The 18,900-nt window shown below is 46.9% G+C and overlaps 1 protein-coding gene across 8 annotated transcripts in view; it reads left to right on the top strand.

Moving 5' to 3' along the window:
- Positions 1–686: 686 nt before the first annotated feature.
- LOC119446040 (uncharacterized) overlaps positions 687–18,900 on the top strand; it is a 58,389-nt gene continuing 40,175 nt past the window's right edge. For 5 of the 8 annotated variants that reach the window (XR_007466101.1, XM_049663834.1, XM_049663838.1 and 2 more), the window contains exons 1-3: positions 11,168–11,471; positions 11,628–11,692; positions 17,639–17,731. Coding sequence is in view for 6 of the 8 variants with exons in the window: in XM_049663834.1 (XP_049519791.1) it covers positions 11,444–11,471; positions 11,628–11,692; positions 17,639–17,731 (186 nt within the window). In the remaining 2 variants the exon portion in view is untranslated. Of the gene's footprint in view, positions 904–11,167; positions 11,472–11,627; positions 11,693–17,638; positions 17,732–18,900 lie in introns of those variants that run through there. The other 3 variants (XM_049663831.1, XM_049663833.1, XM_049663837.1) reach the window with 3 other exon arrangements.

The following is an 18,900-nucleotide window of genomic DNA, read 5'->3' as shown; positions in this document are numbered from 1 at the left end:
GCATTTGACGTTCTCGATTTGATCCAGTCTCTTGCCTAGGCCGGCTAGGCTAGGCTGTGTTATGACGTCGCGATAATGTCGACGACGCCAGGTACGGCATTTCGAGGTAACCTTATGTATCATTAACTGAAATTTGGGCGAGTTTGTACGAATTCCTATTTGACCTAAAACGCGAAAAAAAAAACGAGGGCACAAGGAAGGAAGGAAGGACGAGCGCTACTTGAAACTAAAGTTTATTCTCTGAAAAGCACGCATATTTATCAGTCGACAAAATGCAAAGTACATCACTGCACAGGCGCGCTTAGTATAAAATAAAGATATGTTGTAAATGTTTTCGAACCTCCATAAGCGTCATCCCTTCACGTGCGGGAAACGTGGGGCAGAGTTGCTATAACTTCTATAATATACCATTGCTCCTTAGGGCATCATCGACCTCAACATCTGTATCCATCATCTGCTGCATACGAGAGAAAACGACGGACCTGTCAAGAGGCAATGACCCTAAAGTTTTACTAAAATCCATCTTGCCGCCGCGAAACTAGAGCGCTTCCTTTTTCGAATGCGCGGCTTCTTGCGACGCTCATGTGCGTCGGTTTCGACATCTGTCATTTCAAGCGCTTTCAATTTTCAAGTGGCGCCGCATAAATTGCGAACCTTAGCAAGTCATTATTTATTTTTTAGCTTTTGCCGAGGTCTTCTGCCATCTGGGATGGCGTTGATCAGATGTGTCATTGCACGCATACAACGCAGATTTGCAAGTTGCTCTTTCACTCGTGCTCGAAAGCTAGCTCGATCGTGACGGTGCCGTAGCGTTGAAGAAGCGAGACGGCGAAGACAGCAGCGGTGCCTCGTTCGTCCCGAGTTTCACCAGAGATACCTTCTCTAAGCGTTGGTGTTTGAAAGGTGAGCGTTGTCTGTCGCTGCTGTTTCACTTTCTCTTTCGTGTAGCTGCTTTTCTAACGAAGTATTGTTCTTCTTTGCACAGTGGTATTAATTGCAAAAAACACTGACGACGTTCGTGATAGACACGTGAGCAGGATTCAACGCTTATGCGTGCCGAAGAAGAGCGGAAGTAATAAAAAACCGCAAATAAAAGTTACGATAATGAGAATATACTTTCTATGTGTATGATACCCGAGTGCGTTGTGGGTTGCCGAGATTAACTTGGAGAATATATGCCCCGTCATCGATTGTTTGCACTGGGGCAAAAATTATGTTTTGCATCACGTAACCAGAATTGGGACGGCGGCCAAACGGAAGCGTCACGTTAACTAAAGGGCACACAGCGGGCTGGCGCACCTCTCTATTCCGGAACTAGGAGCTGGCTCACGTTACTACTTGGCTGGAACGAACCTTCCCTGCACAGCATAGCCTTGTTGAGACTAAGTAGATCTTTGCATTGAAAATACCGAGATAGACCCACTTTTGCTTCAAAGCGAAAAAAAAAGGCGCAGTTTCGCCCGAAAGGTGAAGCATCGATTGCGATAGCAAATTAGTAGACAGCTATGCGAAGTAAGGATAGTAGTTCTATCGGCCATGTAAACAAAATTAACAAGCATGGTGTCACGCGCGTACCAGCAAACACGAACACATCTCACTCGACGACAGCGCCCACTCGCTGTCAAAACGCTGGAGCAAGAATCTCCGGTGCCTTGAGCGCAACTCCCCGCTTTTCTCCCTTGCGCGCGCCAGATTGAGCCACCAACGTCGGCTCACCCTCGCACGAATTCACTCGCACATACAGCGTACGACGAGCGACGACGATGTTAGCGCCATTGGATTGTAAACGGAAGATCACGGCGACGCCGACGGCAGAAGTGCGCGTGGAGTGTCCGTAAAATTGCTATCGCAATAGAACAGAAAAGGAAGGAAACGAATTTCACAAATAAAAAAAGAAGACGCTAGAAATGTCTAACGCTAAACAGCGCTGGTGCGAACACAATGCAATGCCAGTGATGTCTAACAAATAACTGAAGTGGGCTTTGGTTGTACAGATCAAGACTTGCGGGATGATGCAGGAACGGCTCGACATTTGGAAGTAATAGTTACGACGGTAGCAAGCTGAGCGAGTAGGTTTGAAAACGTTTGTTTTTGTTTCGGACCCGAAGGGCGAAGCATCGGCAACTATAGCAAGGATTAGTCTTCCGCTGAACCTCCATTGAAGGGGGCTCTAATTAGACGCCGGTGCAACGGGTAGGCGCCACGCGGCCCGCGAGGCAACTGCTGCTGGTCAGAAGGAACAGAGCCCTAACGGGAAAGCACATGTTGACAACGACAATTTCGCAGAATTATTTGAAGCAGTAAATCTTCCGAAACGCGCCGCAGTAATGATAGCCGACGTTGGTAAAATGTGGATTATATGGACCATCGTGGGATGCAAGTGCGAGTGCATTTGCATATTTATTTAAAGCTAGACCTCTGTGGCCTGGCATCCGCACTAAACTAACGAGGCGTAAATGTCTTGGGAGGAGAGAATAGACCGTTTCTAATAAATCTGACGAAGTTGACGTGGTTAGTGAAGAACACACAGATTGACAATGGCGTAAAATTATGGCTGATTGACCGAGTTGATGGTAATTTGCGGAACGCTAAGACAATTGCCAATGATTCCGCTTGAAAGGTAGGCGTGAAGTCAGGCAGCCGAATGGAAAAAGACCAATTTAGATATGCCTTCTCTTCCCAGACGGAAGCATCAGTTGCTATCACGGTCTTTGTATCCAGGTGTGTAAGGTGGCGTTCCCAAATTACTATTCAGATATTGATAGGGCAAATGTTTACCATTGTTTGGGAAATCATAGTCAAATTCAATTTTAGGGACTGGAACAGAGTAGTTTGGTAAAACCACCTCAATAGGTGGACATTAAATGGTTCCAATAGTTTTTGTGAGAAAACAAGTTGAGGGAAACGTGAGCGATACCACTGGTGGTTAAAAAATGAGGCCGAATCAATAATGAAAACATACTGTGACCTCCTCTGTGGAGATACATATATCTTTAGGAAAGTTTGTACGGTTAGGATATGAAATCGTATGATAAGAGAAGGCACGCATGCTTCTTCATATCTCATTGGCGACGAATTTAGGAAGCCCAAGTCATAAACGTAATTCTTCTCGTTCTAATAGAACCAGGGGTCGAATTTTGTATGCAGGTCCTCCAGAAAACAATAGGCAGCCAACCACCATTATCGGGTGAACATACATGCAATAGAACATAACCAGCGCATGGTGACGTAATCCTGATCGATTGCTGCCAAGTCTATGCAGCATTCCTACTGCGCGTGCTCCGTTTGACGTAATGTGCTCTATATGCGGACTCCAATTAAGCTTTTTGTTGTATATGACATCCAAATATTTAAGTGAATTCACCTGCGGGATACTCTCTTGTTTATAATGAATTGAAATTTGCACAGGGACACTTGGAGGGAAAATTAGGATGGCGCGTTTTGTGATATTAAGAGAGAGGCTAATGCTATCAAGCCACAATTCTAGGCTACTCATATAGGACTGTAGACTTTGGTACAATCCATGTAAATCTACTGATGCAGCAAAAAATGCGGTGTCGTCAGCGTATACGTACTCATGCCCATCTTGTTGCAAAGGTACAGTACTCAGTAACTCATTAAACAGCAATGGCGATAGAACTGAACTTTGGGGTGGACCGCCCCACCCGAATGTTTATGCGTTAATGAAGCGAATTCGTGTTGAGAGCACTAAATTACCTTCTGTTTAAAAATTCATGAACCCACGCGACAAAATAATTTGGCAGACCTGCATATTGAAGTGCGTTAATGAGGCTTACATGACACCTGTGTTGTTTCCACTGTCATACGCTTTAGTTATATCCAAAGTGACTAAAGCTGCACATTCTTTTTGACAACGAGCTAGTTGAACACGACTTTCTAGATCGACATCGGCACACCATATCGAGCACCCACGTCTGAAGCCAATTTGGCATGGGCTCAAAATCATGTTCGCTGTAAACCAATTATCTACGGGGTTGTGTAAGATTCCTTTGATGAGTTTTACTAGATTAGATGTAAGAGATATTGGCTAATGGTACGTAAGACATAACCAGAACCTTGCTTTTTAAAAAGGGATTACTTTCGCAAGTCTCCATTCCGGAGGAATCCACAAGTTTTTAAGTAGAATGGTATGCCATGGTAAGTAAAGTGTCAGATGATATCCTAAATAAAGTTTTTAATATTGCCGTAGTGATGCCATCGGCACCTGGCGCTGAATTGGGCAGCTGGATTAGAACATTTGTCAGTTCCGAAACTGCTACTTCTTCGAAGTCTTCGCCATGTGTAAGCGCGGTGTAACGTGATAGGGCATAATCAACTTAAAAGGAGGCATGACACCCAATTTTCAATATCTGTATTGTGTGAGGTAATTCTTGGGCGTTCGAGAACTCGTGGGCAAATTTTAGCGCGTTTGAGCCAGCACCTAATTTGTAATTGAAATGTTTCATATTACATTCGAACGGCATAACAGTCGAGCAACACTGGCACGCTCGCGAGACATGACGTCACAAGCTGCATGCTTGCCGAGCGAGCAGCAAGAATCCGTGTTTCAGCTGTGCGCGCATGCGGGAAAGTTATGCTTTGTTCAGCTTGCCATTGGAATCGTTCAGCTTGCAGGGACTGAAACAATACCACCGCGGCGTCTATGTATATAGCGCTGTGGGGTGCCAGAGCGAAGGGAACAAGGAGTGCTCCGTATCGTTCTTCAGGTTCCCCAAGGAGCCCGCCAAGCGTAAGACTTGGGAGAAGAATGTGGGCAGGAAGGACTGGCGCTCATTTGATGCTTTGGTTTTGTTCTCGGAACACTTAATTCAGCTACAACGACGATTTGCGCCTGCTCGCCGAGTTTGGGATACCCGTGAAGAAGCTGATGTTGCGGCCAGACCCGATGCCGATCATGTTCGCGCACCAACCCATCCTGCAGGCAGTGCCCCGGCCAAACGTCAGCCTTGCTATTTTTTAGCGATATCGGGTGCAAGTTCAAGTAAAGGTTCAGCCAAAGCGTATACATCGCGCAATATCGTTGCGCCACGCACACAGGTGCGCGGGCATCCCACACGCAACTACAGAGGACAAAAAAAAAAAAAAAACGGATGGGAACGCGGATCCGAGACACATGCATGCATGGAGTGCGTGTCAGTAAACAATCTATGCGCATTACAATTTGCATTACAATTGTTTTCCTTGAAAGGCTGGCTAAGCAGTGCTGTATGCATGACACATGAGAAATAAAGCCATAGTGCTCAACAGTAGGCTTCTTTGATTTTCAACCTCTGGCTACCCGCGGGCTGCCAGAGCCAGTCAGGGCGTCTTCGTTTTATTGCGATAGCAATTATATGGACACTCCAAGCGTATTTCTGCCGCCTGCGTCACTGCCGTCGTCGTCATCATCGCCGTCTCCGTGAAAATCCCCATAAAGTCAAAGGGCGATAAAATATTCTATGATAAAATCGTCGCCGCGCGCCATATGCTGTATGTGCGAGTGAAAGCACGCGAGGGACGCGCGCTTCACGGAGATCGAACGAACGGCGGAGAGCAACGCGACGTGTTCCGTCGTGCATGGGAGGGAGGGAGTGGAGGTGACGTTTAGCTGCGGCACCAATTGCGTACCTTGCGAACGGGCGCAAGGGGAACTGGCGACTCAATCTCTCACGCGAAAGGAGGAAAGCGGGAAGGCAGCGCGGGAGGGAGGGAGTGCGGCTTCTACTCTATACCGCAACTACGTACTTGCACTTTACGCGGCTGCTCACGCCAGCGTTCTCACAGCGGTCGTCTGCGGTCATCGAATGTGATCTACTCAAGTTTGATTGTGAGCGCTGGCACCATGAATGTTAATTCAGTTAGTAAGCGAATGTGTCCAAGTTTATGCAGCCGATAAAACTACTATCCTTACTCCGTATAGCTCTCTACTAATTCGCTATCGCAATTGATGCTTCGCCTTTAGGGCGAAACTGCGACTTTTTCTCGCGTTGCTCCGCTCACCACGCGACGCCCTTTCGCCCGCCGCGCGTTCTTGCTGAACGCTTCTGGTTAACCGCGGGCTGCCAGAACCAGACAGGACGATTTTGGTCTGGGGCCGTATTCTGAAATGTTCGCCTAGGCGAAATTTCTTTTTTCGCTTTTAGACGTGCGCTGATTGGCTGTTTTAGCAAAATTGGATGAGCTGATTAGGTGGTTGAGCCCGACGTCATTCAATTTCGCTCAACCAGCCAATCAGCGCGCACACCTGAAAGCGAAAAAAGAAATTTCGCCTAGGCGAACGTTTCAGAATACGGCCACTGGCTGCTCTCTGGAAGTTCTCTGGTTAACAGACGACAAAAAGAGGCGATGAGCTGTCGCCGCCATCTTTGTGGGGACCTGACGGATTGCAACGCGGGCGCTTGAGGACTTTTACTTCGCTTGCGTCGAACGATAGCGCGCGCCGCCGACGCTAACGCGGTTTTGGTCTTCGCCTCAGTGAGCGCTCGCGCACTCGTCGGCGCGATACGCGACGTCGGCGCGGTGCGTGGATCGCTGATTGCATTACTTCTAGCATTATCTTACTAGGGTTCTAACGCACCGTCCCGCCTTGCGAGGCGGTGCCATACGAGCGGAGGCGAACCATTTGAAGCTTTCGTTTGTGCGTGCATGTGTGTGTGTGTCCCGTGAACGCTTCTTCCAGGCCATGAACAGCGCGCGGCGCTGTCGATCATGCTTTCATGGTATCTTCATCGTGTTCCGCGCAAGTTGTCTACAAAGTTTAGACGCTCATTCTGACACATTGCGGTGCCTTTTCGGTTCATCTTTCTCTGGCGGTATCCCTTTTCACTTCACTCTCGTATATGGGGCGGTATCTCTTTTTTTTATTCAGTTAGCGAAGACGTTGCAGCTAGCCCGTGTTCGCTCCGTCTCTCAGTCGTATGCTTGGGCGGCAGCTCAAAACCGTTGCGTTCTAACTATATTTAGGCCGCTAATGTTAAAGGAATGCACTGGTTGAGACGAGTACTGGCCACACGTACATTAGCTTAATTATTGCTCTCATGATCTGACCAATACTATTTTTTGTGTAAACCTTTTCGCTGGCCACATGCGGCGTGTATTTCTATGCGCCTAGCCGCAGCCCCAGCTCCTTCAGCACAGAAGCAGAATTAAGAGGAGCACAATCAACTGAAACAAACATTCTGAAATCGAATTAAAGAATGATGGCACGAAAGTTTACGCGTATGTTCCCGCTTTTTCGTGTCTTGTCAAGTCACTTCAAATGTAGCCGGTGGCTGACCTACTCGAGGCATCCTCGAGCGATCGCTTTCGCGATCACTGACGTGCGATTTCGCAGACTGTTTGTTGCGCTGTGGAAAGTGAGATACCGAGTAGCGCGAAATCTCGCAAAAGTTATCGTATTCCCTAATGCAACTATATATTTTCAAGCTGGCAACGCATAAATAGACCGACTACGCCGAGCCGGCCACACCGGCCGCTGCCATGTCATGTTTACGCTTATCCTGCGGCCAGCTGTCCGGGTGTTCTTTTTTGCAAACTTCGGGCAGCTTCAGGTTGTCTTGGGATCCCAGCCCACGTGACTTCCTATCAGGACCGGAACTAGCTGGCTGCGGTCTGGCTGCCAGCGGGCTGCTAGAACTCGGAAAATTGAAGAAACCGTTAGGAAAGGCAGCCGCAGCATTTCGCTCAATACCAAAGTCGCCATCTATGTTGAACATGTTTACTACGCTGTCGTAGTTTATAGCCTCCAAGACTTACGCGGCCAGCGCAAATCTCGGATGCTATGTATCGTCCCTTGAGCTGGTGGCAATGGGGCCGAAGTCAAAATGATCAGCGCATACGACGCGATTGCTGCTTCTGCTGCTCTAAATATTCGTCGCTTGAATTTTCACGCGAAGTTGGCGGTGCCGAAGACATGACACGCGATATCTGCACCAACAAACGGCAGCTATGCTCCGACCTCACATGGTGCGGTGGCAGATTTTGTAGCAGACGATAACTGGGTTCCATGCAGCACATGACGTCACACATGACATGGCAATATGGCGGTCGGTGCCGTAAGGCGGGGCTTAGAGCCGGCGAGTTCTAGCTCATATTTTGGGCATAAATGTGCTTTTACTGCCCGGTTTTTACACGTGTATGTCGTAGACCTTTTCACAAACCGACGTTTCAGTAGCGCCATCGCCCGACACGGGCGACATCTAGCGTCAGAACATGCCGCCATTTTGGACTGTGAGCCTTGCGAGAGCAGGCCGGCCGCACTTCTGTTGTGGGATCTTCGTCGAGCGTTATTTAGATTGTTTTCTTTCGCTTCGCTTGTCTTGTGCCGCTTGACTTGTTACATGTTTCACATGCTCGCGTGAGCGCTCAGTCTGAAGTGCAATGGTTACAGCAAGCCCAGCCAGTGAATGTGGCGTTTCGTCGTCGGTAGCGGCGGCAGCCACGTCTGCTTCGTCGAGACCTGACGCGCTAATCAGCGGTATTTTTCAGTGTTATTGCGGGGCACATATGACTGTAGTCGTCGATTGAATTTGTTCACCAGTACGTTTCCTGGTTGAGGGTTACCTCATTTAGCGAAAGCAGGCGCGTACATAGCTGTCGGGCAATCGTGTTTATAACGAGGCTCCGGCGGCTCGCCGACGCGTGTAAGCGGTTGGTAGATATGCGGTGGTTACTCCATACGCTTCCGACGCAACTCAACAGGTCAATCATGCAAAATTTATTGAATCTGGTGCCACGCAGGGTGCTTATAACCAAATGTCAAAGCAGAAGCGTGGCGCTAGAGCAGCGCTGTACCTGCAGTCAACCGACGCGCGACAGTGATCACAGATGCCAGCGCAACTGATACAGGCCAGGTGCTAGATTTCGAAGTTAACTTTATGTGCAGGGTCGCGCAGTGTGCGTGTGAACGCCGAGACGATGTTTTGGCGGACACCGGGGCTGCATACATCTTCGATATGCCGTATATTCCATATATACGATCAGTAAAAATCGTGTCCTAAGTAGGACACAGTTTTTACAGATCGTTGCGAAGTGAATTTACCGGCTAGGTTCTATCGCAGAATGCTTCAATTTGTCTTGTACCGGTGTCACACGGCCACTTTTGATCGCGATCGCGCCCGCGGAACATTCGACCGCGATTGGCTCCCTTCCGCAGATTGAGCAAAGAGCCATTTGCGACCGAGAAATTCGTTCCAGATTGGGCTCGGTCACGATCAAAAGTGTACCTAAGACGGATGGGGGGGGGGGGGGGGAGGGGTATTAGGCACTGGAATGAAGTCGTGTTTTAAAGAATAACAAATGTAGCTTCTGCCACTACTTACGAGAAAATATTGCATCGAAGAGCTGACAATCCTCGCAACATATAATGAAGTGTGCCGAAAAGGGTGTACCAAAATGAGTGATTTAACTGATGTGTGCATTGGTTCATATTAGACTGGAATGCTAAGTCCTCAGGTGATGCAGGAAACCGGTGAAGCGTGAACATACCACATCGGCAGTGGTCTCGCGGAGTGCTGTGTTGTGGACACACTATAGTCCCCAAAATCGTTCTTTTCCGCTGGTTGTTTGTGCACCCATAAACTGCACAGTGTGCTGGCCTGTAGTCTTTTGATGAGTATATGCCATTATTTGCGAGCGTAAGTCATTCACAACAAAAATAAACTGAAACATCGAAGGAAAGCTACCACTCCGCAACGCAAGCGCGAGGCAAGCTCACAGTCCAGACTGAACAGGCAACACTGACACATACTCTCGACGCCAGACCATCGAAAGCGCCTTTGTGAAGACGTCTATAGCCATAATTGACCCTCTACTACAATTTCTCGCAAAAAACATCAAATTGCTGGGTGACTGTGTCATGCCCCCTTCAAAGCGAATTTCTAGACCTTTAGCAATTAGTTCCAGTGATTTGGTCAATTCGCTCGGTGTTGGAACCACAGGGTCGGCACCTCTTCAAGTCCGCTGCCGAAAAATTCGCTTTATGTGAACTCACCTGTCTTTAAAAGTTTTGCACCTCAGGACTTTCATGAAAGTTTTGCATCCATCCATCCATCACATGCAGAAATATATAGCGCGCAATTACCAGTCCTAAATAAACTACTTCCGTTTAATGTCCACTTTGTGAGCTTCATTTGTGATAAGGATAAGCCACTATATATATATATATATATATATATATATATATATATATATATATGTAACGCAGGAGACATGGCTGTCGTGCGAAGCTCTGTTTATTCCGAACTTTTTCTTCCTTCACCACACTGCACCGCACCATTCTTGTGCGGCTCGTCACATATATAGGTAAAGCAATAACCCTAGTGTTTACACGACGGGCGCGATTCACATAGTTGATTGGGGTATAATTCACTTGTAATTGCTGCAGTACTAGATCGGCGATATGCCAGCCATTCACTGCCCTTGGCGAAATACCACATGCGCGCTTCGTGCAACGAAGGTGTTTCAAGTTTTCTTGAGACCTTCAGGCATAAATGGGAATCTGAAGATAGTTTTAATGCGTTTAGTTTTGTCCCCCGGGAAGAAAAGGAATGAAAAAAAAAAAGAAATATGGGGGTGAGCCCGCACCACCATAAGGTATAACGGGCAAAAAGAGCCAATGTAAACATAAAATAAAAGTGGTAATTGTCACCAATAACCCAAAGAAAATTTAGTGAAACAAGCCAATAGGTGAGAGAAAAAAAAAGTTCGGAGCCTAAGCCTATACGACTGGAAACGAATTAGAAAATGATCGAAGAACACGGAAATGGAAAGGGCAGTGCGTGGAAACCGGGTTACAAGCGCCAGAGACAGATTAGAAAGCTTGCATTCGGCATTCATCGCGATCTAAGTGTTAATTGGAACATGATCGGGTTGGGGAGCGGTAAGCTCTAGCAGAAGAGTCCGATTGGAGAGCGCTCTCTTGGTGTCAAGGTCCGCCGCCGGACAACAGGGTCGATCGAGGTTGCCGAACACACGAATCACGGGCACGGCCTGTAAACGCGCATGGGGCAGACGACCAGTGCAACCTGGTAGAGAGAGCACTGCCAGTGAAATAGTTCTTCGTTAGTATGGGAAGCCGCGAAGGTCTGCCCGCGAAGGCGGGTGAGGCCGACGAGAAGGGATATAAAAGGGAAGGAGGGCAGGGGGAAGGGAGAGAGAGAGAGGGTATGTAATGAAGATGAGGCATGCAGGTAATGCCATGTGGCATAGGGTAGGTTCATGTTCATGGGTGCATGTGCAGTTTGTGTGTATGTGAGTGTATATCACATTTCTCACCCAACGGCCGTAGAAGCACGCTACGCCATCGGTTAGGATAACATCTGCAGCTGCTCATTACTCCCCGTTCTTTAATATTGCGATATACTTCTCAGTTTTTTTCTCTATATCACAAAAGAAGGCAGATAGCAAGCGGTGCAACGTGACAAGCAAGAAGAACCGGCACTGGATGAAGCGCACGACAGGGGCGTTGTTCGGTAAGTGATTGGCGAGAAATGCCGATTTCGAAAGCTTCAACGCAATTTTTCCTGTTTCTCTGTTGAAGAATAAGTCGAGAAATAATCGCTCATGAGAAAGCAAGTTTTCGAAGAAGCCTATTCATTTTTTTTGCCCCATTTTCACATTTCTTGCAGCGTTCGCTGTGGCGGTGGCGGCTTATCAAGATTGCAGTAAATACCGGATAACGATCACAGCGTTGGTAAGACAAGACCATTCCTTCTTTTTCTGACGCACACACACGCACACATACGCACACGAGACACGCACACAGACACGCACACACGCACGCACGCACGCACGCACGCACGCACGCACGCACACACACACACACACACACACACACACACACACACACACACACACACACACACACACACACACACACACACACACACACACACACACACACACACACACACACACACACACCACGGTTTGTGATACGCAAGCCCGAAACGCATGGTGCTCTGGTTTCCATTCTCTGTCGCAAACGCTAAGCAGTTTATTTGTAACCAATAATGTGGTAACCCGCGCCGCAAAACTGCAGCAATTCTATCGCGATTCTCGTCTCTCTTTGTTCGCGCTCTGTCAGCATTTCCAGCGTCGCTATATGTATACGGTTACGTCATCCCGGGGACCGTTCCGCCGTCTGGCTTTAAGAAATAGAATCGAGGAAAAAATGAATCATTGCACCTACACGGGCTCCGTAAACGATATTGCACTGATGATATTGAGTTTCTTGGAAGGTTTACGAGCACCTAGCAACAACGAATATGAATATTTCCATGACGTAAACGAACTGCGTGTTTTTTAATCGCACGGAGAGGAAGAAACACGAAAGCTGCTTTCATACAATAGCCAGACGGCCTGCTGCGACGAATTAATTTTGTTCACACCTCCTGTTTCTGTACGACAGCGACGCTTCAGATGCAGGCTGACAACGATTCGGGAACATTCAAGCAGTGGCGATACTTCTTGGAAAGAACCAACCGTCAGCCGGCCGCGGTAGCTTAGTGGCTACGGCATTGCTTTGCTGAGCTCAAGGTCGCGGGCTCGATCCCGATTGCAGCGGCCGCATTTCGATGGGGTTGAAATCCGAAAACGCTTATTGTGCCTACACTAGGTGCACGTTAAAGAACCCCGGACGGCCGAAATTTATCAGGTGTCCCGCCAACGGCAGCTTGACTCATATTCGGATTATTGCTTTGGGCCGAAGAACCCCAGAATTTAAAATTGTTAAGGAGTAATCGGGAGGAAGAAAGACGCTTGAATACGAGCGCCGGTAAAATATCCTTAAAATATCTTTGCCGCGATAGATTTGGATGATTTCGATGTGCTACGCCGATATATGGTAACGGGACCAAAAAAGCCTTTGTAGTGTGTTTTAGCAAGTGAAGTGAAAATGAAGTTATCCAGCTTTTAAAATTTATCGCGACATTGGAGCCCGCGGCGGTACGTTTCAGAGTTGTACAGCAACGCCTATCCAGACATTTGAAAGGCCTACGCGTAAGTCAGCCTTAGTGCCTGCTCACAGTCCGCAATTGTTGCTGACCGCTTGGACAAAATAAATTACATATAATTTTGCAGGGTAATATTGTACTCTTAAGACATAATTTTCGATTAGCTGCGAGTATACAAGAGACATTTCCTGTGAGTAGGCTCGCTGGTTATGTGGTCGAATGCTTATGCAGATTAATGCGAACGGCAGATGAAAGAACTTTTTATGGCAACGTCTATAGTCGGGTACAACTTAAGAAGACAGGAGAGGCCCCGCCCAGATGACCGAAGCGCAGCAGCCGATTTCCTCCGCGACTAAAGAAATAGTCCCGCTGACGCGACTCGCCCCGGCTTGAAGCGCGGGCTGCCATGTTCTCCGTCGGCGGCGACACCAGTCGTCCGGCTCATGACGCAAGTCTTTAGTGCGCGCCCATTGGTGGAGGCTCGTATGCATCCGCCTTTGAGGGGGCAAATTCCGCTGCCTTCTAAAGTTGTACCCGACTATAGTTGCTGCTCTGAGAGCTGCTGGGGAAAAAGGCTACAGAAGGAAAAGCGGTGCTTTTAAGTTTCTTAAGTAAAACACAGTATCAACTAACCACATATTAGGAATAGTAGTACACGCCTGCCCTCGCAATTTTCTTGCGGAGATTGCTACAGTGCTGATCACCGACAGGGTCAGCGGGCGTATAGTTGCGCACATGGTAAAATTGAGGAGATGAGTGGGTTCGGACGAAGCTGATGATTGTGCAACGACCGCCGGCGTGGCTGCTTTTCGAAATTGCGTTTCTTTATTCTTCGGATTTCAAAACATTCTACTTCGGACAAACTTTTGTCGGAGGTTGCCGCTTGTTAATATTTTGAAATCGGTGTTTGCGTACACTGCTCTTTGAAAATGTCAGCCGACTGCGACTCTCCGTAAAAAAAAAAAAAAGAAAAAGAAAAAAAAACTTGTAGCTGGAACCCCTGTTTAAAAAGCAGAAAAGGAGAAAACAAGATAGCTGATGACGACAGCAAACCGATCTTGACGTTGCCATCCAGGCGAAAGCGCGCTACTGAGTTTGCGTATATAACTTTGCCCTCTATTATTCATTCCGATCCACAATAGTGCTAGGCTGAAGAAAGCACACGACATCATCAGCTGCAAGTTGACATTTTATATTTCTCTTAGCAGAACACAGGGGCGCTACTGAGGCAAAAGTCAGCGTGCTATCGTTGATTTAGTGGAATTCTGTTGCCGCTTCTGTCACATGACCGCACGGAATCACTGAGCTTGCCCACACGTAGGCTTGGTGCAAGAAAAGAAATTACAGCAATGACAAAACGACAACAACAACGACAAAGCGCCAACAAAACCAACGACAGCAACAACGACAAAACGAAAACAGCAGCAACGACAACAACAGCAATAACAATGAAAAATGACAACAACAACAACGACCACAGTAACGACGACGACAACAACAAGGACAACGATTACAACGTGAAAGAATGCAGCGATCGGAATGACGTTGCACAAGTGGAGCATTTTATTTAGTTATTTTATTTAGTTAGGAAATACTGCGGTCATTGAAGACCAGGCAGGTGGGGAGGTGAACAAATAATCAGTTATGCACACGTAAAAAGCAATGTGCTTATCAAAGCGATGTACATCAAAGTACTTATTATAAACAAAGAACTGTTACAGCAATCCACACCATCGAAATTGTTTAGCGCAGATAGGAACTTATTCTTATAAGATTTGGGTAAGCTTTTGGCTCGTTTCCATTCATTGGTCTGCCTCGTGCTTCGCGTAACAACGCAGCATTTCAACATTTCAATAACACCTGTCTCGCACTGCATGCACCATAAGGGGGGGTGTCACACTGGGGCACAACTTTGGCCCACATTGCCGGCAAACGATGTTTGTTTTTTGTTTTTTTTTGTCGGCGGCGTTCACACACCTAAGCAACAACTCGGTTAAAATTACGAGGGTGCGAGTATTGGAAATTTCGAAAGCGCGTCAAGTAGCCTTCACTCTTAGCTTCACGTCAAATTCGAGAACACGCTATATCGGAAACGATGAAATATTCGTTTCTGTTCGTATGTAAGAGACAACAACGCTGATGATGAGTCTCAAGGAAGAGAGAGCGATGGATGCAAGTGAGGACTCTTCCGATCCTCCGAATGATTCTGTTGTACAGGAGAGCCTTGCTTGCTGTGCTGAGGCAACTGTTCCTGGGAGAATACGCGAGGCGGGTAATTTGTGCTGAATAATTTCGTGGGTTTCCTCCAAGTCCACTACACTGTCAGGCATGGAGTGGCGCCTTACAGTGGGGTTACTTCTAGTCCAAGTGCAACCAAATTAGGAAGGCCCACTAAGCTTCAACAAAGTCACTCCCTCACTAGAACAGGAATTGGCCTCCCTGCATGGTGCAGTACTCGGCCACTATGTCCCTCATGACTCCTGTGCGCTGCTTGTTGCGTAACAAAGGACAGGTTACGGTTAAAAAGAAGGCGACCTAATCGATTGTTTTACCCCTTAGCATCTAGTCACAATGTTTCAACAACAAGCCCAAGTCACAGCGTTACTATATAGCTGTCGCATCACACGTGTCTCCTTCATAGAACACGGCACTCTACGTTCACCTGGTGAAGCGTTCTTCTTTCGTTTTATAATTGTCACGTTGCGCATGATGACTGCAATCAGTTGCCATTGGTAGAAAATCTTGTCAGGCCAATGGTAGCCATAAGTCGACGAACAGGGTAATTTGGCAATTTATTTTTTTTTTAATTGAGAACGCGACAGTTAAGGCCTAGACTTTTGCAGCGTGCTATGAGACGCGAAATAGACCTGAAGATATACGTTCGTCACACTTTGAGCAAGAATTACGAAGAATAGACACGAAAAAGCAAGGCTATTTTTTTTCGAGCCGTTGTGTTAAGAATTTAAATAGCCTTTCATTAAAGCACACACTTTAAAACTTTACCTGCATTTGAAGCTCATTGCAAGGACTTCATTTATTTAGGTTTTGGGCTACTTTATCTTATACACCACAACCCTCTAGTCCTGGTCTACCTAAGTTGTTAGACAAAGTTGCCGAGCTGATCTATATCTGGCATGATGCAGAGGGACAAGAAACTGCATATTTTTTTTTTCGGAACCCTTATCTCCAAGATCAACGCTTAACCAGACGAGAAACGTTATTACAAGCAGTGCGTTTTTCAGGGTTTCAAATGTTTGTTTTGGCTTGTTTAATACTTAAACTATCCTGAAAAGGAGTTTAATTTACTTGATTTATGTGTAGTGTCAATGAAATCACGAATAATGTAATGTTTTTATTGAGACTACCGTTTGCCTGCGGAATTACGCAGAATAGATTTGCTCGAATAACCACACTGCTCGATAATTGATCTAAATATTAACTACATATAAATTGGAACAATAACTAAAGTGCCGCGTTCGTAAAAGAAAAAAAAAAACTTCCTTGATAAAAAACACGACATGAACTCTTTTCACACCATTCCCTGCCACAACACCGATTGTCAAGACAGCTTGCCAAAATATAATGAAAGGCACATGAAACTTGAAGGAAACCGCAATTAAACCCCGCATTTTGTCAGCCGAACGTGACTGCAGTTTTGACAAGTCGTGGTCAAGTGCACGGGTAGTGCGCCCGGCTCAGATGGCGGACAGCAGCGAGGTTCAAACCCCCTCCCCCCCCCCCCCCCCCCGCCGCACACCCACCCACTGATTGAGGCGTCCGGCTTTTCAGGGGTGCGTTGCTTTAGAGTGGTTTCTTTGATCTATTGATTGAGCAATTGATTGATTTGATTAATTTCGCACTGTGATCATGGGGTCGAGTATGAAAGCTACAAGATCTTGACTATAGCCCACGGCATCCTCATGTACATTGATATCAGACGTGATAATACATGCACATGTGTAAATAATACACATTGTCTCGTAGTAGTGACGATGAAGAAAACAGACGGCATTTCGCAATCACAGCGGTGGCGCGCCTGACCTGAAGTCATCCACGTGGTGCGTTACATATACATGTCTAATAATACATATACATATGATGAGCCCTCTACGCTGGCATTTAAAGGGACACCAACGAAAAACAATAAATAAATTTACACTTGATAAAGCATCATTTTGAAATTCTGTTTTCGCTAATATCGCGGTAATATGCTACTCATCACAAGAGAAAATTGAGTGCAAGTTCCTATTCGATAAATTTCGTGCTGAAACCCCAGCGCTGGTAGGTCACGATGACGTCACAAATCTCAAAGTATATACATGCCTTTTCATATTTGGACAGCTGTAGCTAAGTAAGCGTATTTGAACGTAGCAAAGTTCAGATTTTGGCTCCTTTAGAACACATTGCGGTTCATATTTACCGATAAATTAAAAACAACGCTCGAGCAAACACGATCAAAATCTATGACGTCTCGGTAAGCTGGTACCAGAAATTGTAAGCGGCGTCGCCACTGGTCTTTTGTTTTTGCATGTTTTATGGCTTACCAAGCCTCTTATCACGATACGAGTGGCTTTCTTGATTTTGTGGAAGGCTAATTTACTGATGCACATAATATAATTTTTCTCCTCAGTGTTCCTTTAAGGAACTAAAAGCTGCAGCTAAAACAGTTTCTATAATGACCGCAGGACAACAGCACATGTATTCCGAATTACTACAGGGGAAAATTTGATGGTTTAGACTTGATTCCTATACCCGGCCAAAAGTGCACGTCCACGGTGGTAAGTTGATTTCTAATATATTTATTTATACGGCGTCCCTAGCATTTATAGGCCTACGGCAACTAAGTTCCGGACTGCGTAAAGAGCCTATTTCAAGACAATGTTGATACCGAAAAGCCTCCGTGCAAAACTTGACGTTTGAATTAGGCGAGGAAGCGTCACGAAAAGCTCGCATAAATAGCCGTGTTTGACATTGAAACTGTAAAAAAAAAAAAAAAAAAAAAAGGAACACCGTCATTACCGCTTTCCGGAAGGGACGCATGAGCTAATGCACGGCCCCCTCCACATGCATGACTTCAGAGATATTTTCCTACCACACATACGCTTGCTATTGATAGCGCTTGAACATGCACAATCCGGATTTGCCTTCTAGCCATCGGTCAACCTGGTGCATGACAAAACCGTTCCGCATCACGTGCCATGGCCAGTCTGATCGTGATTGGGTACACCGACCCGGCCGTGTACAGTTGCGCGTTGCTGCGAGTGCTGCGCATGGCCTCCAAGATCGGAATGGCGCACCCGTCCCAACTTCTCTATTCAAAATTTCCGTATGCATTCCTATTCCGTACGTTTTCAGTATGATTCTTACGGAAAATTTACGGAATTTATACGGAATTTATACAGAATCCATATACATTCCGTAATAACTATAGGGAAACATACGGCCTTAGACAGTTATAGCTGAGCGGGTTTACGGGCCAGGGGGCCCAGCGGGCGAGCGCAGACGGCAGCGGAGTGGCGCCCGAAAGGAATAGCTTTAGCTCAGCGATCCCTCTCTCTGTCGAGCGGAGTTAAAGCGGAGTGCTTTGCTGCGCCACCCGTCGAATAAGGTTCGAGTTACTGGGAAAAGATCCGTACGCTCGCTTCAGGTTCTCGATCGTGGTCATCCACTTCAAACGGCCTCGTTGCGGAAACCTTTCGCGGTATACAGAGGGCCTCTTCAGTGGCGAAACACCTCAGAGACTTTTTCGCCTCCAGGTGAGCGTTTGAATACGGTGCCGACGACATGCCGCTGTTCGTGCGGGTGGGCGCCATGTTTGTTTCGCAAAAACGCTAGACCGCTGCGCGTGTTCCACTGGCGAGTGGAAACCAGCGGAGCGAGCGGCCCGCTTCGTAAACACGCTGGCCCCGCTGGCCCGTAAACCTGCTTAGCTTTAACTACGTAACGT

This window comes from Dermacentor silvarum, chromosome 3 (genome assembly GCF_013339745.2).
Source record: "Dermacentor silvarum isolate Dsil-2018 chromosome 3, BIME_Dsil_1.4, whole genome shotgun sequence".
NCBI lineage: Eukaryota > Metazoa > Arthropoda > Arachnida > Ixodida > Ixodidae > Dermacentor > Dermacentor silvarum.
The sequence above is the reverse complement of the archived record's forward strand: the minus strand, read 5'-3'. Positions and strand labels throughout refer to the sequence as shown.